The sequence below is a fragment of the Cherax quadricarinatus genome, chromosome 38 (assembly GCF_038502225.1).
Source record: "Cherax quadricarinatus isolate ZL_2023a chromosome 38, ASM3850222v1, whole genome shotgun sequence".
Taxonomy (NCBI): domain Eukaryota; kingdom Metazoa; phylum Arthropoda; class Malacostraca; order Decapoda; family Parastacidae; genus Cherax; species Cherax quadricarinatus.
Window position 1 is genome coordinate 7,193,879 of NC_091329.1, and position 23,772 is coordinate 7,217,650.

Below are 23,772 nucleotides of genomic sequence, written 5' to 3' on the forward strand. Positions count from 1 at the left end.
TATTCGTCAGGAAAAATGGTGAATATTCTCCCGACGAGAGTTTTAGTCCCACGAGGACGTACTGAGTGGAGCTTCTGGTCATTTGTCCGAGACCTTCCTCTGGCTTACCGGTCCTACCACATCAATAGTAAATTATTTTATTATTATTTTTGTTGTTTCTATTATGAATACTATTATCATGATTAATATAATTTTTAATACTACTATTATTATAATAATGATCGAGGATTTTTTGAGAGAGATCTAGGAGTAACTATATAAACAGACAAGACCGCCAGGTAAACATAACACAAAAGGACTCGTGAATAATTGACATGCTATCGTGTCAAACTTCAAAATAGCTTCAGATATACAGATTAGAAAAAAGTGCTGAAAAAGTTGTGTATACTGGGCTAAAATAGGAACTTGAAGCGGTGGCGTGGTGTCCGCACCCAGACCAAACATGTAGATGAGGCAGATAAAGTCCAGAGACATGTTAGTAATTGACTCCCAGAGCTTAAAATATCTGAGTCGCGAACAAAGACTGGGAATACTAAAATTGTCCTCGTTATCTGATGGGGAGACATGATATAACCATCTGAATCACTGCACAAAAATACCAAGAAAAGATAGTGATTTCCCAGCACCTTTTAATAGGGAGGAAAAAAAACTAAAGGAGAAAACTGTTAATTAAGAATACAATGAAAAAAAGACGGTAAGGAAGTTTTTCTTCACAAATAAAATGGAGAAATACTGAAATGGGCTTCAAGAAGGGACTGCAAATATTATAATTACTAGAATCTTTAAAATGAATCATAAGACAATTAAAAAACTAAGAGCCTGGTTCTGCTTCTGTTGCTACAAGAGGTTAATTGCACACACTATTCCCAACAGATAAAAAATAATTCTTCACCAGGCACACACTTATTCCCCAGGACTCACGCATATTGCAGGGCCAGGAGCGAAGTCTTGACCCACTCAACCATAACTGAGTAAACACACAGACGGAAGGTCAGAACAGACGTATTCCTACCTTGCATATTACCTGTTAATGGTCGTTGTATTGACGCTGGAGACAGGCAGCCTTCGATGATATTGTAGAACAGGAAAGACACAACACATGTAAATATTAAAACTCAGAGAAAGACACTTACCTCCTCGTCAGACGTTTGAGAGGTGATGCTTTGCCGTGGTGCCAGATTACACTGTGTGAGGGTGAGTCGAGGCAGTAAGTCAGTGAGGAAAAAAAAAATACTGCATATGATACACTATACTAGCTACCCTATCCGCCACTAATGACAAGTTCCACAACACTTACCGAGGTCTCCTCTTCCTTCTCCGCCTTCTGCTCTTCCTTCTTCTCCTTGAGGGCCTTTACCAGCTTCCACTTACTGCCGGGGCCTCTCAAAGAGGGCTTGGGCTTAGCTGGGGAGGCCTGGGAGTCCTCCCCTTTTTCAGAGGTCCCGTCCTCCCCATCGACAGTAATTTCTGGTGTAGTGTCTGTACGTTCTAAGTGCTTTTCTGGTAGAGGTTTGTCTTCGGGTACCGAACTGAGTCCTCCTGGGGTAATGTGCTCTGTATCTGGCTTGACTTCACTAACCGGGGGCTCCTTCGGTGGAACAGTGATCTCCACAGGTTCCGCGGGCCCTTCTGCGATACTATCCGAGTGAGACACGAGGTCAGAGCCATAGGCGAGATCGTCTGTAAGTTGGTCAGATTCATCGGCTGGTTTTGGGGAGACAGTATCGGCTGGACGTGAAAACAACTCCATCTCACCCGGCAGAGGTTTTGGAGCTTCCGTAGGAGGCACTGGCAGCGTCCGCCGACTCTTCTGAACTACCGGAGGTTCTTCACTTGGCGTGGGTATGGTAGCTGCCTCTTTGATAACTGGTGTTAGTGGCTCTTCGTCATCTTCTTCTTCTTCTACATCCTCTTCAGGGGAGTCAGGACCTGAAGTTTCTCCTGAGGAACCATCGTCATCAGAGTCGATGCGAGCACGCATGATGGACTGTGTAGGGCGGGTCTTTGCTGGAGTAGACTCCTCTAGTAAACCTCGTGCGTCTCCACTGTACATGGAGAACATGGCGCTCTCCTGGGAGGCCTGAGTGTCTTGAGATTCAGAGTACTGAAGAGAACTCTGCCGGCTGTCTCCAGCTGCAGAGAAGAACGCTGATTCAGTGGAGAGGGCACTGGACATGGCATCCTCATAGACGTCCTGTGGTGCCTGGTACAAGGGTTGTATGGGGGAGACCGCCGTGGGTAAGCCCGGGGACCCGGCTTTTGGAGCATACTGGGCTGCAACAGGCTGAACTGAGGAAGAACGGTCAAAGCCGGGTAAATCTGTATCCGCCAGTTTTACGCGTCCTTGCAGCTCACATAACACTACGTTCATGTAATCACGTACTCGGTCATCTGGCTGCATCGGATAGCACTCCTCTAATTCGGGTTCCCGCCACTGGTCAGCCTCCATGAGCTCCAGTTTGCGCAGCTCATAGCGGTACCACTCATCATCGGAGTCGATGGAGTCTTCGGTGCTCTGGCGTCTCGAGGAACCTCGGGACATGCGAAAGCTTCGCACTGAGCGATTGTCATCTTCCTCCGAGTGTGTTCTTTGACTGGGGGGAGCCAGCCTATAGTCTTTGGCAGCGTCAGGTGGAGAGCGTCTGCTGTGGTCTCGGCCACGGGATGGAGTTCCTTCCATTCCAAGAGATTCGCTTACAGAAGTGTCGCTATCGCCCGCCTCCCCTGACACGTTAATATCAATGTTTTTGTTAACTACAGGTTGCTGGAGAAGGACGGCAGCGGCTGCGGCAGCAGAAGACATGCCAAACCCAAGGGAAGCCTCCACTGCCGCAGGCCTGCTGTTAGGGGCGGGCGCTTCCCCGTTTTTTGGCTGAATATAACCAGTGTTGGAGGGGAAGTTTGGATCATAATAAGAGAGAGAGGCAACATTAGAAGGTTGGATAAGGGTAGATTCCTGTGGATGTTGGGGAAAGGATTGTTGAGCATGGCCAGGAAAGGGTTGGGCATCACGAGGGAGTTGGGGGGCATTATAAGTCGGTGCTGGGGGACATGTACCACCAACGAGAAGGGTCTCCTGGCCGCTCATGGGAAAATTTACATTCGGCGGAATGTTTACGTCTTTGTAGTACTGGTAACCGAACTGGTCGCCAGCGTTTTGGTCCTGGGCCGTCGTGTCGCGCGTCAGGTCAGTTATGTTATTGTTGACCTGCTGCAGCTCACTGACAACAACGTTATCTTTTGGTGTGAGTGCTTCTGGCGCAGGCAGTTCGGAGGGTGGAGCTCCTGGGCCCACTGGAGGCCTGTCAGACAGAGCTTGTGGCTGCAGCTCCCCGGGAGGCAGTGGACTCAACATCTGATGGTTGCTGGGTGGGCGAGAACCACTGTCAGACCCGCTACTGCTGGCGCGTGTTGCCTCCTCCGAGCCACTCTGATCATCAGAGTGGGCGGAAGATGAATGACGCTGGCGGTACTTGCCTAGGGCACGGGACACCGCAAACTCTCGCCGTCCCCCCACGCGGGAGGAACCTGAGGGTTGTTTGGCTTCCACGTCTTTCTCTCGACTGTCAGATCGTTTCAGTTCACCCACTGTTGGGAAGAGGCTCTCGACGTCTTGAAGAAGTGTTTCTTCTGTTGTGTCAGACGCTATTTCTTCTGTTTTAGGCGGAGACTCAGCCGCCGTTGCCAGAGCTGCAATATTTTCCTTGCTGCTTGAGGCAGAGCTGTACTTTTTCGTTTGCTTCATAGTGGGGAAAAGGTTATCAGCAGCGGTTGTGCTATCAGACATCAAACTGCTGTTATCACTGTCATCGTCCCAGATAGTACGTCGAGGAATAGGTCGACTGATTTCCATGTCTGATTGCTCCGAATCAGAAAGGGACCTAAGTGATAGGCTACTTCCACGCCGTCTTGTTTTCTGCAAGAAACCCGACATGGTCGACATGAGAGAACTTCGTTTCTTTTCTTTTCGCCTTCCAAGTGTTGCTGTTTGGTAATCTTTATGTTTTGCCTCATCTTCGTGGAGAGGTCGCGAGGGTAGGCTATGGGATCTCGACCGCTTGCCCATGATGTCGATGCTGGGGATCATCCTGCTCATGCTGTTGAGGGCAGATTTCATGCTAGCACCACGCCTCAGTTTCTTCTTCTCCTCCTGTTGTCCCTTAGTTTTGATGGGCACAGTGTCCTGCGTGATGCTGATGTATCCTGCCTGCGAAACCAGGACGTTACTGTTGTCATAGTAGGTCTGGGCTGGGTGCGCCTCCTGCACCAGCTGACGATGCTCCTGCACATTTTGAGGACTGTACCTCTTGAGATTAAGCTCCAGATTGACCTCTCTGTCTGTTTTTCCATCTGTCCACTGCATCTGGCGCATGATTTCCGTGTGTGTTGTGGGGACAGCCTGTGTGTGTCTCCGAGTGTTGTGGTGACGGTCATAGCGGCTCCTGGAACGAGGAGTTGGGGACGGTCCCTGGGGAGGGGGAGGCTCGTGGGCTGCAGTGGATAGGATGTTTTCCATATTCCTCAACGATCCTGACAGATCCTCATTCTTCAGCAAGGGAGACTCTGCCATGGTGGGGACTGGCCGATACCGATCCTTTGGAGGATATGTATTCATGTAGGCATCAGGAGATTCATAAGAAAGGTCTCTCATAATGGGCTGTGTCGGGTCATAGCCATAGGCTTGCTTGTACCGTGATATAGTTCCTGCCTTGAGGTTGTCCTCCATGGGAACATATCTACTGACGATGTGTGAGGATGAGGTAGGCGGTGTGCTGTATGGAGGAGGTTGCCCATATGTAGGCTGGTACTTATACTTCATGGTGTCTTTTCCTCCCGGGCCAGACGACGGGTAGAAGCTCGAACTGGATGAATACGAAGAAATAGAATCAGAACTGTCTGCACCAAAGCTGTGCCGGTTTTCAGACCGTCCCGAATCGATATCAGAAAGATGATCGAATCTTCGTGAGTGCTGACCGACGAATTTGAGTTCTCCGGCAGCGTTCAAGTAGGCTGGAGCCGAGTATTTGGGTTCGTTGATGTAGGGCGATGTCTGGTATGGCTGCTGCTGCTTTCCCTGGTAAGTTCTCTCCATGCTGGGCGACACGGACAGGTTCGAGGGGTAAGTGTCAGCTAGCGATGTGTTTGTGAGGAGAGAAGACGAGGCAACACTCGACCGTGACCCAGTATAATAGTGAGAATATGTGCTCGACGTAGGTGCTGGAGGAGGTGGTGGTGCAGATGAACTCATTAGCATATCCTCCAAGAACATCTCCTCAGCCTTGCTGCTGCTGACTCTGGTGATAGGATCAGCAGTAAGAGCGTAGATACTGTACGTACTAAAAGACGCCTCCTCGAAGGCGGCATTACTACCAGCTCGTGGTTTGGCACTCGTCCTTCTCGGACTAAGAGTGAGGTAGCCTGAAGGAATACTTGAGGACGCACCTGAAGCCGGGGTCGCCACGGGCATGGAGGGGGACATGAATGATATGCGTGGGTCTGCCTTCTCAGCAGAGAGTGCTGTATTAACTATGTCAGGCTTTGAGGTTGATATGTGTAAAAAAGACGTCGTTGTGGTAGGCTGGATTGATTCTTCAAGAATTGGTGCAGAGCTGAACATCTTCGACTCTCTAGTGAGACCCTCTCCAATGCTGCTAAACTTGAATTGGTCATTTAAGGAAGCAGACATTGATGTTGGAGGGAAACTGACAGGAGCCGAGGTCGTTGTAACAGAGGCCAGCATGGCAGCTGAGGTAGCGGACGGCAGATACAGGTCTTCGAGCCTCTCACCTCGTTCCGTTCTATATGGTGAGGCTCGTCTGCCTGGTCTTGGGCTGGTCGGACTCTTTTCGATGCTAGAGGATGTACTCATGCTGCTGCTGAGAGTGGATATGCCAGAGTCATATTTTCCCAGCTCCGAGTACCGGATTGGTGAAGGACTTTTGGCAGTCTTAGGAGACTTTGGGCTCTTAGGACTTTTGGGACTTTTGGGACTCATGAGACGAGGGGTGGCTCTAGGACTGTGGCCAATTTCCTTCGACGGCATGAATGATGGAGTAGCAGGTCGCTTGCTGGTGGAGCTTGGCTCTAGATTGGTGGGCGTGAGGGAGATTTTCTTGGCTCGTGTAACATCCTTTGGACTCCCTGATCGAGGAGAACTTATGTACCCATCTTGGCGAGTTCTTGAAGGCCCAAAAGGTGAAGAAGATCTCAACTTTTCGCTAGAGGCTGTGAAAAAAGTTGGCGAAGAAGTTCCAATGGCCTTGTCTCCCCCGATGAGAGGATCCGGTGTTTTACGACCCAACATGCTAAAATCGGACATGGCCATGGCATCTTTGCTGGTCCCTGAGCTGGACTCTGCCAACGGAAGGGGTGAGGAAGCTTTGGCGTGAAGGTCGCGGTGTCGTGGTGAACCCGCAATAGGTCCGGATGCCTTCAGACCAAGAGCTGCCATGATCTCGGAGTCAGTCGCGTTGCTGTCAGTTGACAGTTGCGAGTTCGGGCGACTCCTCTGGGGCTCAGAAGTTCTTGGACTGAACGTCCAGTCCTCGAGGTTTGAGTCAAGATACATTTGACGTAGTTTTACGTCGACTACAGACTCTGCCATCTTGTTGTCTACTGGCTGAGAGACAGTGGCGGCAGTGGCGCCCTCAGGCTTGGTCACGTGCCGTGGGGAGGTTGAAGTTGGAGATCCAAGCTTTGGTGATGAAATCAATCTCTCCCGAAGATCTCTCAGGTTCTGGGAATCTTTTAGAAGCTTGGCACTGAGAGCATCAAGTTCTTTGAGCTTTCCTAGTGCGACTTTGTCTAGCGTCGTGAACTTGCGCAACTCGTGGAGATCGTGTTCGCTGATGCAAGTACTCTGACCTCTGTAGTCCTTGTAATCATCCGCTGTGTACACTTCATCCTTCTCATTTTCCTTCTCTCTCTCCTTTTCCTTTTTCCTGGCCTCGGAAGAATCTGATTCTTTTTCTGTTTCTTCCAAGTCCCAGATTCTCGCCAGTTCTTGATCAGTCGACTCTGACACCTGGGAAAGGTTGTCACGATGAGCATTGTTGAGACTCCTGTAGAAGGCTTCGTCAATAAGCCTGTTCTCGCTATCATCCGTTGAGCCGGCGACGGCAGCTGCGGCAGCGACGGCGGCAGCTTCCGCAGGTAAAGCTGGCTCTTCCTTCTCCACGAGGAGAGCTTGAAGATCAAAGGCTGTGTAGAACTCCAGCAGCTGGGCGATAACGGCCTGCTGTTCGTAAAGGAGAATCTCCAGCTTCTCGAGGCGCTCCCACATCTTGACGTACTCTTGCGAGAGCATGTCGAGGGCGCGCCAGGCGTAGCGTAGTTCCGTCTCCAAGACGTTGAGGCGCGTGCCCAGCCTCTCCATGTAGTCTCCTAGGAGAGTCTCCATGCTAGCCAGGTAGGAGCCGGCGCCCGTGCCCAGCCCAGCCCCGGAGCCGCCCAGGGCAGACTTGACGCCCTTGAGGCTATCCATGACCCCGGGGGCAGCTCAGTGCTGTGGCCCGGACCCAGGGAAGCCCAGGTCACGCCGGGCTGACACGAACCCCCCGGCCACACATTCCATGAGCACTCCGCACCCTACTTAGCGACGAGTCACCACACACTCACATGGTGCTCTCTCCTACCAACACACCAACACATCACTAGCAATGCTCCTCCTGCACACAGTCTTCACTCACACATGTCTATAGGTTTACTTTTCAACATAAGGCCTTGAGGGGGGTAAAAAAAAGAAAATAGATTAGTTTCCCTTAGCTCTCTACTATCTCTACATCACCAGACATTACAAGATCACTTCATTCGCCTAATTCATGTCACATTAATTTTCCGGACGATGTGCTGTAATGTGCTGGGGAAGCAATACCACCTAGGTCAAAGGGGGAAGGGAATTCTGGGAATCCTACAACGCCTAGGTCAACAGGTCACGCTCACTGAACTAATTCCACCTGCAGTAAGACCTGTGTTTTGGCCAGGTCACGAAGGCAGGCGAGACCAAGAGCTGCAGTGACCTGGGGACAAATAGAACAAAGTTAAGTACCCTTGTGATTAAAGGATAATGACCCACTAATGAATGATAACCAGGTTGCCTTTGTTGCTATGCTACGGTACGTGGTCCTGATGACTTTGTTGCTATGCTACGATACGTGGTCTTGATGACTTTGTTGCTATGCTACGGTAAGTGGTCCTGATGACTTTGTTGCTATGCTTAGGTACGTGGTCCTGTTGCCTTTGTCGCTATGCTACGATACGTGGTCTTGATGACTTTGTTGCTATGCTACGATACGTGGTCCTGATGACTTTGTTGCTATGCTACGATACGTGGTCCTGATGACTTTGTTGCTATGCTACGGTAAGTGGTTCTGATGACTTTGTTGCTATGCTACGGTACGCGGTCCTGATGACTTTGTTGCTATGCTACGGTAAGTGGTTCTGATGACTTTGTTGCTATGCTACGGTACGCGGTCCTGATGACTTTGTTGCTATGCTACGGTACGCGGTCCTGATGAATCTTTGTCTGTGCCGGAACGAGTCGTCAGAAGAAAGCTCTGTCTGCTTTCACTGTTATTCTTCTTGCACTGCTCTCAAGCGATTTAATATGTGAGTGCAAGGGGAGAAAAACAGACAGCAGAGGACTTGGTAGTCCACTACGAGACTACTACTACTTTTTCCTCCTCTCTTTCTCCCGTCACTCTCCTCTCCTATATATACTGGCTCACTCACTCTCTTCTGTCAGTGTGACTTGTGAATGGTCCTATGAGCGGTTTGTGTGCTGTATAAAGAGGGAGAGAGAAAGAGAGTTAGCTTTGTGACAAAAGAGTCAAAGAAAGACAAGGAGAAAAAAACTGAAGACGAAACAGAGAACGACAAACAGGAAAACCAAGGGGTCACTAGGAAAATCCAGGGGTCACTAGGAAAACCCAGAGGCCACTAGGAAAACCCAGAGGTCACTAGGAAAACCTTGAGGTCACTAGGAAAACCCAGAGGTCACTAAGAAAACCTAGAGGTCACTAGGAAAACCCAGAGGTCACTAGTAAAACCCAGGGGTCACTAAGAAAACTCAGGGGTCACTAGGAAAACCTAGAGGTCACTAGTAAAACCCAGGGTTCACTAGGACAACCCAGGGGTCACTAAAACAACCCAGGAGTCATCAGGACCACCCAAGGGTCACCATGACAACCCGAGAGTAACCATAACAATCCAAAGGTCAACAGGACAACCCAAAGGTCACCGAGACAACCAAGGATTCACCATGATAACCCAGAAGTCACCAGAACAACTCAGGGGTAACCAAGACAACTCAGGGGTCACCATGACAACTCAGGGGTCACCATGACAGTCCAGGATTCACCATAACTCACAGGTCACCAGGGGAAACCCACGGAGTCACCAGGACAACCCAAGATTCACCAGGACAACCCACCAAGACAGCTCAGGGGTGAAGACAAATGGTCATCGATCAGTCGTGGCCCTAATGGCCCAGGAGGCTGATTGGCCAACGTTGTTAGGCTGATATGTTGACCACGGCCATTGTTATCCTCCCAGTAAGAGAGATCTTGATGCAAAGAATCTGAGGCACTCATCCTTTTCCTTGGATCAAGTCTGATTACTTCTCTTCACCCAGGTGATATATGACCCTTACAGGTTAAAATCATCCCTTAATAATAATAATAATAATAATAATAATAATAATAATAATAATAATAATAATAATAATAAAATTATTATTATTGATTCAATAATCTATCAATTGTCTCTTCCTTCTGTCTAATCTTTATTATTATTATTGTTATTATTATTATTATTATGCTTCCATTAACCTTGTGGATCTCCTCTGTTTTCGTTATCACTTTCTTACGTTATTCAACAGTGTCGTCGCAGTTTGTTAACAAAGTGAAGGTTCCTCGTTATATTTCATTTACGTCACTCAACGTGTGTTTTATATACACCGGAAAACGTGTATACACCAAGAACTGCATATACACTGAAAAGTAAATATACAACGAGAAGAGAATATACACCGTGAATATATACACCATGAAGAATATATACACCGTCAAGTACACAAACACACCGAGAAGCGTATATACACAGAGATGAGTAAAGGAGGGCCCCATTTTACAGCACTTCGTTTTATGGCGTTTCACTAATACAGTGGGATGGAAATATTTTAAGGTAAGTAATGTGTGTACTGTATATGCATTTTCTAGGCCTCGCTATATTGCTCGCTTAATATATGATAGTGTAAACGTGTTATCAGGCTTTTATATGTATCTGAAAGTAAAAAAAAAGGGGTTATGATTTACTTTACAGCGATTTTCCGCTGTACAGCAGTAGCGTGCTGTATAAGCGGGGCCCTACAGTAGCCTAGACCCTAACGTGCTGTATAAGCGGGGCCCTACAGTAGCTCAGACCCTAACGTGCTGTATAAGCGGGGCCCTACAGTAGCCCAGACCCTAACGTGCTGTATAAGCGGGGCCCTACAGTAGCCCAGACCCTAACGTGCTGTATAAGCGGGGCCCTACAGTAGCCCAGACCCTAACATGCTGTATAAGCGGTGTCCTCTAAACTGATAAATGTATATATAAGTAAAGGATAAGTTACATTCACCATCGCACTTCTCCCCTCCCAGTAAGGAACCCGTCATGTGCTACCAGGACAATGAGGAATATAACGAGAAAAAATGAACCATCCAATCCTTGCCTATTCCCCTTCCGAGAGTAAAAAACAAACGAATAATTTTCCCCCCTTTCTCCCCCTCTTCCGGAATTCAGCCAGCTTCTGCCTTAACTTCTTGCCAGAGTTGCATCTTTTAAACGCCACTGACCGTGTTTTTGTCAGCCCGTGCGGGTGGATGAAGCGGAGAGGCGGCCGAGGACACCGAAATTTTCATCTTGTGTGTGTGTGTGTGTGTGTGTGTGTGTGTGTGTGTGTGTGTGTGTGTGTGTGTGTGTGTGTGTGTGTGTGTGTGTGTACTCACCTATTTGTGGTTGCAGGGGTCGAGTCTTAGCTCCTGGCCCCGCCTCTTCACCGGTTGCTACTGGGCCCTCTCTCTCCCCGCTCCATGAGCTTTATCAAACCTCGTCTTAAAACTGTGTATGGTTCCTGCCTCCACTACGTCATTTGTGTGTGTGTGTGTGTGTGTGTGTGTGTGTGTGTGTGTGTGTGTGTGTGTGTGTGTGTGTGTGAGTGTGTGTGTGTGTGTGTGTGTGCGTGCGTGCGCGCGTGAGCCTGGTGCTTCATTCCACTTTATCCGATAATTTTGTCGCAGTATCCTCCTGTCACTTACTTTACCTCAGTTAATTTACTAAGACTTCTTATTGTCCTTCTTGATTTTGCTACGCATCATCTTCAAACATTTTCCCGCAAGAACTGAATCACGGTTCAACCCTCCCGTCCATCTATATATATTTATGTAATTATTATCGTACCGCTTGGAAGAGGTAAACCCGTAGGGGTTGCGGCAGAAATGGCAGGAGCATCGACACCCATGATAACTAGCATCAATCATCAGGGCGGAAATATATTCATGGAATCGTGAAAAGTTTTAATTTAACTATTATCAGCAGCTGAACCAGGAAGGATAGTGACGGATAATAAATTTGTAAATGGGAGAGTGAATGAGGGAGGGAGAGAGGCAGGGAGGGAGAGAGGCAGGGAGGGAGAGAGGCAGGCAGGGAGTGAGGCAGGCAGGGAGAGAGGCAGGCAGGGAGAGAGGCAGGCAGGGAGAGAGGCAGGCAGGGAGTGAGGTAGGCAGGGAGAGAGGCAGGCAGGGAGAGAGGCAGGCAGGGAGTGAGGCAGGCAGGGAGAGAGGCAGGCAGGGAGTGAGGCAGGCAGGGAGAGAGGCAGGCAGGGAGAGAGGCAGGCAGGGAGTGAGGCAGGCAGGGAGTGAGGCAGGCAGGGAGTGAGGCAGGCAGGGAGAGAGGCAGGGAGGGAGTGAGGCAGGGAGGGAGTGAGGCAGGGAGGGAGTGAGGCAGGGAGGAAGAGAGGCAGGGAGGGAGTGAGGCAGGGAGGGAGTGAGGCAGGGAGGGAGAGAGGCAGGGAAGGAGTGAGGCAGGGAGGGAGTGAGGCAGGGAGGGAGAGAGGCAGGGAGGGAGTGAGGCAGGGAGGGAGTGAGGCAGGGAGGGAGTGAGGCAGGGAGGGAGTGAGGCAGGGAGGGAGTGAGGCAGGGAGGGAGAGAGGCAGGGAGGGAGTGAGGCAGGGAGGGAGTGAGGCAGGGAGGGAGTGAGGCAGGGAGGGAGTGAGGCAGGGAGGGAGTGAGGCAGGGAGGGAGAGAGGCAGGGAGGGAGTGAGGCAGGGAGGGAGTGAGGCAGGCAGGGAGAGCGGCAGGCAGGGAGAGAGGCAGGCAGGGAGAGAGCCAGGGAGGGAGAGAGCCAGGGAGGGAGTGAGGCAGGGAGGGAGTGAGGCAGGGAGGGAGTGAGGCAGGGAGGGAGTGAGGCAGGGGAGGGAGTGAGGCAGGGAGGGAGTGAGGCAGGGAGGGAGTGAGGCAGGGAGGGAGAGAGGCAGGGAGGGAGTGAGGCAGGGAGGGAGTGAGGCAGGGAGGGAGAGAGGCAGGGAGGGAGAGAGGCAGGGAGGGAGTGAGGCAGGGAGGGAGTGAGGCAGGGAGGGAGAGAGGCAGGGAGGGAGTGAGGCAGGGAGGGAGTGAGGCAGGGAGGGAGTGAGGCAGGGAGGGAGGGAGTATAAGTGCCTCCACTCACACCTCCAGAACTGAACACCTCGCAATTGGTGTTATTATTTGTAAGTGTGAGGTCGTTAAGAAGGAAGTGGCTCTGGCAACCCTTAATTACCCCTTCCCCCTCCCCTCGTCACCAACCCTTGTTGAAACCTCTCCCCCCTCCCCTCCTCGCCACCCCATGCTGAAAGATATTCTCTGAGGGAACAGTAAGCTATTGATAGTGCGCGGAATATTGAGGGGAATAGCGAAATGAGGGGAAAGTGGAGAGTGAATACTAAGAGAAAGGGAGAAAGTCAGAGGGGAGGAATAGTGGTAGTAGGCTTTTTCCAACATCACGATAGGCTTCTCTCCCACGGTACATTTATTCTCCGTCCCATGGTAAAAAAAATTCCCCTCCCATGTAAGGCAGCTTCTTGTCTTTCAAAGCACCGTTAGCACCGCCACCAGGCTGTAGGGTCGTCCCTGGTATCCTCGAGGTGGTCGTATCTGAGGTTCGTCCCAGGTATCGTAGTCGTACCTGAGGTTCGTCCCAGGTATCCCCGAGGTAGTCGTACTTAAGGGTCGTCCCAGGAATCCGAAGTAGGCGTACCTGAGGGTCGTCCCAGGCATGCTCGAGGTAGTCGTACTTGAGGTTCGTCACAGGTATCGAGGTAGTCGTACCTAAGGGTCGTCCTAGGTATCCTCAAAGGAGTCGACTTTTGTGTCCTTGATCACGGGAGACGACTCTGGTATTCTCAATGGAGTCGAACTTGAAGTCGAGTGAGAAGACTCAAGCTCGATCTTCGAACGTCGAGTCGTACTCGAGGAGTCAAATCCCGAATCGAGCTTCAAGTCGCATGTGGATTCGAGCTTAAAGTGGAATCCTGATCGGGGATTGGAATCTGTATTAGCCCAGCCATTAAGCTATTGGAAGCTGCCTTTGGTGGAAGGTGACTTTGACAAGTCCTGTGTACGCGACACACCAGAAGCTGTGTGGAGGACAGAAGTCGAGAAGAAGGAAGAAGAGAAAGAAAGAAGAAGAGGACAGGAGAAGAAGAAATGAAGGGAGATCGGAGGAAGGGTCTACTAAGAAAGGAAAGATACTAAGATAATGGCGTAAGTTGGGTAAGAAGAAAGGGAAAGATAAAGTGAGAGAACATAGAGAGAGAGAGAGAGAGAGAGAGAGAGAGAGAGAGAGAGAGAGAGAGAGAGAGAGAGAGAGAGAGAGAGCATGTATAATACTGAGTTACAAGGAAGACAGGGAAGGGGAACATGATTATTATTACTGTTATATTCAGGAGGACACGATAAACCCAGAGGGGTCATACGACGCCTGACCAATGAGATGCAATAAAGTTTCATCCGAGGAAATGAAGAATAGCTCCAAGTCCTCGGCTTAAGAGCACATGAAGGCAACCCCCCCCTCCCCCAGCGAACCAACCTTGAAGAGACAGTAAGAGAAATGGACAGAACTAGAGTTTTCCCGTACATCCTCACCGTTCTAGTGACAGTGATACCCCTGTCTGTCACCTCCCTGATGACAGTGACACCCCTGCCTGTCACCTCCCTGGTGACAGTCATTGACACCCCTGCCTGTCACCTCCCTAGTGACAGTGACACCTCTGGAAATTTACTCAAAGGGTTGTAATGCAGTGAGAGCCAAGCAGACATATCCTCGCCTGGATTACTGGAACATCTCGTGGAAAACAGACCAACAATCACTAAGACTATGTATACCGGTAAGTAAACTCTTCAGCAAGTCAGATGATGCTGGGGAACTGCCAGAGGTGTGGAAGATAGCAAAGACAGCCCCCTTACCCAATAATTAAGGGAAGAGACATGCAGTATTGACCTTCAGGACGGTGTCACTGACATGCTCGCGTGGGACAAAGACTGTGAACCTCACTAAAGTTTGGGGTATACCCGGAAGGGGGTTGTGGGGGGCAACGCACCCGCGGCCCGGTTCGTGACCAGGCCTGGGCACAGAAGCAAGCACAATGCCTCAAAATCGTAACACTCCGGAAATTTATTAATGAAGTCCACTTTAATAAATGCCTTAAGATTATTTCTGGCCCTTTCACTTGCTGTAAATTTCTCTCTCTCTCTCTCTCTCTCTCTCTCTTACTCTCTCCTGTTATCACATATAAACCTACATGTATAATAAATATTTATGTATGATAATTACGCATAATAATAATAATAATAATAATAATAATAATAATAATAATAATAATTATATCTTTATTTCTACAAGTACATGTACAAGGTATATAGGCCTAGTTGACATCAATGACTATACAGAAAGCCGCTTGTTATGTAGAACATTTCGTACAAATTATGTCAGTTTTGTCCCAGGCTGCGACCCACACCAGTTTACTACTGACAGTCAGGTACTCATTTTACTGATGGGTGAATAAGGACAACAGGTGTAAGAAAACACGCCCAATATTTTCACCCTTGCTGGGAATCAAGCCCGGACCCTCAGCATGTGAAGCGAGAGCTTTGCCTACCAGGTCACGAGCCACATCACATATAATTCCCGAGGAAGAAACTCGAGCCAAAAAAAAGTGGCGCTGCCTTTTCTTGTGCCTAATTAAGCCAGGAGGAAAATTCATCTAGTTGTGAAACGCACCAGCTGCTTGGATAAGCTTGAGCAGCTGCTGGGGTAAGCTTGAGCAGCTGCTGGGGTAAGCTTGAGCAGCTGCTGGGGTAAGCTTGGATAGCTGCTGGGGTAAGCTTGAGCAGCTGCTGGGGTAAGCTTGAGCAGCTGCTGGGGTAAGCTTGGATAGCTGCTGGGATAAGCTTGAGCAGCTGCTGGGGTAAGCTTGAGCAGCTGCTGGGGTAAGCTTGAGCAGCTGCTGGGGTAAGCTTGGATAGCTGCTGGGGTAAGCTTGAGCAGCTGCTGGGGTAAGCTTGGATAGCTGCTGGAGTAAGCTTGGATAGCTGCTGGGGTAATCTTGGATAGCTGCTGGGGTAAGCTTGAGCAGCTGCTGGGGTAAGCTTGGATAGCTGCTGGAGTAAGCTTGGATAGCTGCTGGGGTAATCTTGGATAGCTGCTGGGGTAAGCTTGAGCAGCTGCTGGGGTAAGCTTGGATAGCTGCTGGGGTAAGCTTGGATAGCTGCTGGGGTAAGCTTGGATAGCTGCTGGGGTAAGCTTGGATAGCTGCTGGGGTAAGCTTGGACAGCTGCTGGGGTAAGCTTGGATAGCTGCTGGGGTAAGTTTGGACAGCTGCTGGGGTAAGCTTGGATAGCTGCTGGGGTTAGCTTGGACAGCTGCTGGGGTAAGCTTGGATAGCTGCTGGGGTTAGCTTGGACAACTGCTGGGGTAAGCTTGGATAGCTGCTGGGGTTAGCTTGGACAGCTGCTGGGGTTAGCTTGGATAGCTGCTTGGGTTAGCTTGTACAGCTGCTGGGGTTAGCTTGAACAGCTGCTGGGGTAAGCTTGAACAGCTGCTGGGGTAAGCTTGAACAGCTGCTGGGGTAAGCTTGAGCAGCTGCTGGGGTAAGCTTGGACAGCTGCTGGGGTAAGCTTGAACAGCTGCTGGGGTAAGCTTGAACAGCTGCTGGAGTAAGCTTGAAAAGCTGCTGGGGTAAGCTTGGACAGCTGCTGGGGTAAGCTTGAACAGCTGCTGGGGTAAGCTTGGACAGCTGCTGGGGTAAGCTTGAACAGCTGCTGGGGAAAGCTTGGACAGCTGCTGGGGAAAGCTGCTGGACAGCTGCTGGGGTAAGCTTGGACAGCTGCTGGGGTAAGCTTGAACAGCTGCTGGGGAAAGCTTGGACAGCTGCTGGGGAAAGCTTGGACAGCTGCTGGGGAAAGCTTGGACAGCTGCTGGGGAAAGCTTGGACAGCTGCTGGGGAAAGCTTGGACAGCTGCTGGGGAAAGCTTGGACAGCTGCTGGGGAAAGCTTGGACAGCGAGCTACCCACACCTTCCTTTGGATTAACTTCCAGCTCAGTTCTGCCTTGTGAATACAGTAAGAAAATAAAATTAATAATAATAATAATCATAATCATAGCAGTAATGTTAATAAAATAATAATAATAATAATAATATTGCTATTATTATTATTATTAGCAGCAGTAGTAGTAGTAACAGTAATATTAGTATTAATATTATTTTATTAACATTACTAATACTACTAATACTAATGATACTTAAATAATAGCAATAATAATCTTCACAAGCGCTTCCTGTTGTCTCTACGATTATTCAGTTTCCATTATATATATATATATATATATATATATATATATATATATATATATATATATATATATATATATATATATATATATATATATATATATATACAGTGGACCCCCGGTTAACGAACTTTTTTCATTCCAGTAGTATGTTCAGGTGCCAGTACTGACCGAATTTTTTCCCATAAGGAATATTGTGAAGTAGATTAGTCCATTTCAGACCCCCAAACATACACGTACAAACGCACTTACATAAATACACTTACATAATTGGTCGCATTTAGAGGTGATCGTTAAGCGGGGGTCCACTGTATATATATATTAATATATTATATATATATATATATATATTAATATATTATATATATATATATATATATTATATATATATATATACGGGAAGAGAGAGAGAATTTTTCGAGGCCCAATAATTACGGAGATGGCCATCAGAAGTAAAGGACAGCAGGCAATTTCTACCTGGCTTTCATGTCGAATAGGGAATGTGTTTGTGTTTTATTAAAAAACAAGTTAAAAGAAAGAAGACCGGAAACGAAATACAAATCGCGATAATATAATCCAAAAACTGCATATAACAAAAACAAAAAAAAAATCTGAGCAACATTACCTCAAGTATATATCAGAAGACTGACAGTGTGTCAGCGGAGGTGTACGAGCGTCAGCCACTCTGACATACCTGACACGACTCACCCAACACGCTGAACAAGCGTGGTAACCATACACTCACCTATCATGTTCCAAATTTAGAAAAAGTCGAAAGAACTGTTAGAGAATACCTCTGAAAAGAAGTTCAAGAAACTCAACCTTAAAACACTTGAAGAGAAGAGAATCAGGGGAGACATGATTACGACGTACGCGATACTTAGAAAACTCAACTGGAAAGACAGAGACGAACTGTTTTATTGACTCGGGATAACAAGATATATTATTTTTATTAGAATACAAGTAATTCATTTCGAAGCGCTAAACCATCAGGGTCACACAGGGCCGTGATAATGTAGTTTAGCTTCAAATTAGCGGATCAAGAGCCCTTCACCAGTATCAAGCCTCCAGCAAATGATTCAAAAGAAAGTCAGAAAGTATTTTCCATGTCAGATGGATAAAAAATGATGGAAGCAGAGTCCTTACACAGTTAAAGAGTAGGTATGGCAGAGTTAAGGAGACTAGGAACAGTGTGTCCGTTCATATCCGAACGATTGTTCCGGGTGACGTGAGAACGTGTTGCCACCTTTTACACCCTCTCCCCTCACCCCTTCTCTCCCCTAACCCCTTCTCTCCCCTCACCCCTTCTCTCCCCTCATCCCTTCTCTCCCCTCACCCCTTCTCTCCCCTCACCCCTTCTCTCCCCTCACCCCTTCTCTCCCCTCATCCCTTCTCTCCTCTCACCCCTTCTCTCCCCTCACCCCTCCTTTCTCTACCCTCACCCCTCCTTTCTCTACCCTCACCCTCCTTTCTCTACCCTCACCCCTCCTTTCTCTACCCTCACCCTCCTTTCTCTACCCTCACCCCTCCTTTCTCTACCCTCACCCCTACTCTCCACTCACCCCTTCTCTCCTCTCACCCCTTCTCTCCCCTCATCCCTTCTCTCCCCTCATCCCTTCTCTACCCTCAACCCTTCTCTCCCCTCAGCCCTTCTCTCCCCTCACCCCTTCTCTCCCCCTCACCCCTTCTCTCCTCTCAACCCTTCTCTCCCCTCATCCCCTCTCTCCCCTTCTCTCCCCTCACCCCTTCTCTCCCCTCACCCCTTCTCTCCCCTCACCCCTTCTCTCCGCTCATCCCTTCTCTCCCCTCACCCCTTCTCTCCCCTCACCCCTTCTCTCCCCTCACCCCTTCTCTCCCCTCACCCCTTCTCTTCCCTCATCCCTTCTCTCCCCTCACCCCTTCTCTCCCCTCACCCCTTCTCTCCCCTCACCCCTTCTCTCCCCACACCCCATCTCTCCCCTCACCCCTTCTCTCCCCTCACCCTTTCTCTCCCCTCACCCCTTCTCTTCCCTCACCCCTTCTCTCCCCTCACCCCTTCTCTCCCCTCACCCCCTATTTTCCCCCGCCACTAACACCCCCCACCCTCCCCCTCCACAACCAGTCATGGCCCACAACAAATAAAATTCAAACAATTCCATAATCACGCCCTGAAAATCCAGATTCGTTTAGGCGTTTAATTATTGAGGAACGAGTCCAACATGGCGGCCCACTCACTCTACCATATCCATTCTACTTTAATGAAAAATACATGAATAATTTATTAAATATGACCATGAATATATATATATATATATATATATATATATATATATATATATATATATATATATATATATATATATATATATATATATATATGCAAAACAACCACTCTGAAAGAATAGAGAAATTCCAAGCACTTTCGTGACTACTCACATAGTTCCTTGATAATGTGAGTAGTCACGAAAGCGCTTGGAATTTATCTATTCTTTCAGAGTGGTTGTTTTGCATATTCTGAAATCACCTGTTTACTGTGATGTTATTGCATATATATATATATATATATATATATATATATATATATATATATATATATATATATATATATATATATATATCAATGCACCACGCAGAAACAAGCGGGTATATACAGAGAAAGATGGCAGTCAGCAGGACTCGATACTGCTGCTGGGGACGGTCAAGATTCCCAGGCAGCACTCTTATCCACTAAGCCACGAACGCCACATAAGCTGGGAAGCCTGGTTCACAAGCCATGTTTCTTTCCCAGCCTGGGCACGTCAGTCAACCTCAAGCATGAATAATTCAATCTATTTCAATCTCCTGTATATATATATATATATATATATATATATATATATATATATATATATATATATATATATATATATATATATATATATATATATATAACAATTCGCAAACGGGCGTCAGTATTTACAAACATTATCTCTGGGTCTACAGCAGAACATGAACCTGCGCACTCTTCCTCAAAGTACGCAGTAGTTTAGCCGCACAGTCAGATCCCAGACCAAGTACGGGCACCTAGCCGAAGCCAGGTAGTATACCCCTTGCCCCGGAGAATCAGGGTTTGATGAGTTATTTCATCAAATCCTGCCGCATGCAGAAAATTTTGGGCGAAATGCTACAGTGAACGTTCAAAATGCCTTTCCTGAACGTTCAAAATGCTATCGTGAACGTTCAAAATGCCTTGCTGAACGTTCAAAATACTATCGTGAACTTTCAAAATACAGCAGTGAACGTTCGAAACGCTACCGTGAACGTTCGTAATGCTATCGGGAAAGTTCAAAATGTTATCGTACTTAAGAAACGAGTAAGTTTAAAGCAAGTGTAAGAACTTCTCTTTTTCTCTATTCCTAGAACTCTCAACTGTGCCACTTATAAAGTTCTTTACAAGAACAAGTCCCAAGAACAAGCGAGAAAGTATTTCACTCAATGTTCTTATTTATATAAGAGCCGGGGAAAAAATCAGTGTCGAAAAACGATATATATAAATATATATATATATATATATATATATATATATATATATATATATATATATATATATATATATATATATATATATATATATATATATATATATATGTCGTGCCGAATAGGCAGAACTTGCGATCTTGGCTTAAATAGCAACGCTCACCTTGCCATATAAGACAAACGAAAATTTGTGTATGCAATAATTTCGTCAAAATTATTCTGAACCTAACGAAAAAAATATATTTCACTGTGTTTGTTTAGTATTAAATTATTGTAAACAAATCTAAAATATACTTAGTTGGGTTAGGCTAAAATAAATTGTTCTTGTTATAATAAGGTTAGGTAAGTTTTTTAAGATTCTTTTGATGCAAAATTATAAATTTTTACATTAACATTAATGAAAAAAATATATCTTTAAACGTATAAGAGAAAATTTTAGAAAGGACTTAATTTTAAAAGAGTTATTGCTAATTGACCAATTTTACATATTCGGCACAACATATATATATATATATATATATATATATATATATATATATATATATATATATATATATATATATATATATATATATATATATTTCAACAAGTCGGCCGTCTCCCACCGAGGCAGGGTGACCCAAAAAGGAAAGAAAATACTTTCATCATCATTCAACACTTTCACCACACTCACACATTATCACTGTTTTTGCAGAGGTGCTCAGAATACAACAGTTTAGAAGCATATACGTATAAAGATACACAACATATCCCTCCAAACTGCCAATATCCCAAACCCCTCCTTTAAAGTGCAGGCATTGTACTTCCCATTTCCAGGACTCAAGTCTGACTATATATATATATATATATATATATATATATATATATATATATATATATATATATATATATATATATGTCGTAAAACGATGTATATATACACAGAGGGGTATGACTTGGTGTATATACACAAAGAGGGGTATAGATGTCAGTGTATAAACACTGGGGTGTGACTGAGTGTATATACACCGAGAGGTATATATACACTCTCAATGTTTACTTTAATTCTTGTTTTAAGGCTTAAAGCGTTCTTGACTAGTGGTGAGCAGGTTAGGTGCAGCTTAGTGTGGTGGATAAGCTTTAAACCCAAATACCCAACCAGCGGTGAATCAAGCTCAAAACGCGGTGAATTCAAATGAATTATTGATGTTTCGCTCACACCGTCCTCCAGTACGCGAAACAAAGCAGTTATTGATTTAACCTCGATCGTCCGCCTATGGAGTCCTCACACAGATCCCAAAAATGATGGCAGACTTTTGTCAACAAATGGATGCAAATGTCTAGTGTTTGCCTTCCTCTCTGGATATGGTGTGTGTGTGTGTGTGAGAGAGAGAGAGAGAGAGAGAGAGAGAGAGAGAGAGAGAGAGAGAGAGAGAGAGAGAGAGAGAGAGAGAGAGAGAGAGAGAGAGAGAGTGTTGAGATAGTCACCCAAGTGATAAGCATTTACTATCCCATATCTTATCACCATACTAGTGACTATCCCTTAAAAAACAATCTCTCCTCGCACCCACCTGAGCCTCGAAGCACCCGGCTACGAACAGGTGATCTCACACGCAAGATCACAAACTAGGCAGACACTGCTTAAAATTCTTGCAGTCTTAGAGCAGCGGTTACACTGTTTAAAGTGTCTCCAGTTTCAACACCTTACAACTGGTTAGCGAGCTGGAACTAGCGGGTGAAGGATGGATCCCCCGCACCAATGCTTTCGCTTAATAATTTAACTCACGAGGATCAATCTAGCAGTAAATGCAGTAGAAACTTAACTTGTACTGTGGCTGGAGAAGACTTCTTCCATTACACACAGACACGCATACTTAATTTATTATGTTTTAACTTTCTTACAAACACACACACACACACACACACACACACACACAGGGATGACCAGTAATATATCTCCACGAGGACACACTAATTTTTTCTCCCTTATCACTTTTCTCATTTTTCTTCCCTCCAATTTTGGATGCCATTCACCACAGAAATTTACTTTTTTTTTTTTTGTCCTTTCAGGTTTTTATAGTTTACTGATTTAAATTTCATGTGAGATTCTATCGAAAGGATTTTTGAAATCTAAGTAAATGAAATGTGTCTAATTCGCGTCTTGTGTAATACGAGAGTGGTTTAACAGTTAAATAAGTTGATGAATGATCTGGCCCTCGGGTGGTTCTTGCTCTGGCCCTCTGTGATAATTCTGTGGCCCTCTGTGATACTCATGTGGCTCTATGATACTTCTGTGGCCCTCTGTGATAATTCTGTGGCCCTCTGTGATAATCCCGTGGCCCTCTGTGATACTTATGTGGCCCCTCTGTGGTATTTATGTGGCCCTCTGTGATACTCCCGTGGCTCCTCTGTGATACTTCTGCAATGTTTACTGTGGCCTTGGGCGTGGCAGTGAAGGGAGCAGTGACAGATAATGTGGTGCAGCCAACACTCATTACACGCCATTCACCACAATAACATCATCTGCCGGAACGATTGGTTCAATAAGGACATTCTCTCCTCCTCCTCCTCTTCCACTGCTGATAATAACAGTGTCAGCATTTACAACTATCATCAGCATCTGGACCCATTACCCAAAAACTTCTTTTAAGTCGCCTCTCGCGAACACCTTTAGACAAACTTTCTCACCCACACCCATTTCCACTAAGAGAAAACCCAAAATTTTCACGATATCAAACGAATGTTGCAGTTACACATGCAAGAACTTGTGCACTGAAAGGAAACACTTGGTGATACTCTGTGTGATAGTGTGACACAGTGGCGACCTGTGTTACACAGTAACGTTCAACTGTCGGGGTGACCTGTGTTACACAGCAACATTCAACGGTCTTAGTGACCTGTGTTACACAGCAACATTCAACGGTCTTAGTGACCTGTGTTACACAGCAACATTCAACGGTCTTAGTGACCTGTGTTACACAGCAACATTCAACGGTCTTAGTGACCTGTGTTACACAGCAACATTCAACGGTCTTAGTGACCTGTGTTACACAGCAACATTCAACCGCCTTAGTGACCTGTGTTACACAGTAACATTCAACTGTCTTAGTGACCTGTGTTACACAGTAACATTCAACTGTCTTAGTGACCTGTGTTACACAGTAACATTCAACTGTCTTAGTGACCTGTGTTACACAGTAACATTCAACTGTCTTAGTGACCTGTGTTACACAGTAACGTTCAACGGTCTTAGTGACCTGTGTTACACAGTAACATTCAACTGTCTTAGTGGCCTGTGTTACACAGTAATATTCAACTGTCTTAGTGACCTGTGTTACACAGTAATATTCAACTGTCTTAGTGACCTGTGTTACACAGTAACATTCAACTGTCTTAGTGACCTGTGTTACACAGTAACATTCAACTGTCTTAGTGA

The 23,772-nt window shown here is 46.7% G+C and overlaps 1 protein-coding gene across 20 annotated transcripts in view; it reads right to left on the minus strand.

The window, feature by feature from the left end:
* The window catches only part of unc-13, a 1,383,522-nt gene that overhangs the window by 335,726 nt on the left and 1,024,024 nt on the right, over nt 1–23,772 (minus strand). For 7 of the 20 annotated variants that reach the window (XM_070092051.1, XM_070092055.1, XM_070092054.1 and 4 more), the window contains exons 2-3: nt 1,298–7,721; nt 1,134–1,184 (exon numbers count right to left, since the gene is read on the minus strand). The exons of 11 other annotated variants lie outside the window; for them this stretch is intronic. In XM_070092051.1, the coding sequence (XP_069948152.1) occupies nt 1,134–1,184; nt 1,298–7,483 (6,237 nt within the window). In that variant the 5' untranslated portion in view covers nt 7,484–7,721. The remainder of the gene's footprint in view (nt 1–1,133; nt 1,185–1,297; nt 7,722–23,772) is intronic. 2 more of the 20 variants (XM_070092053.1, XM_070092052.1) reach the window with 1 other exon arrangement.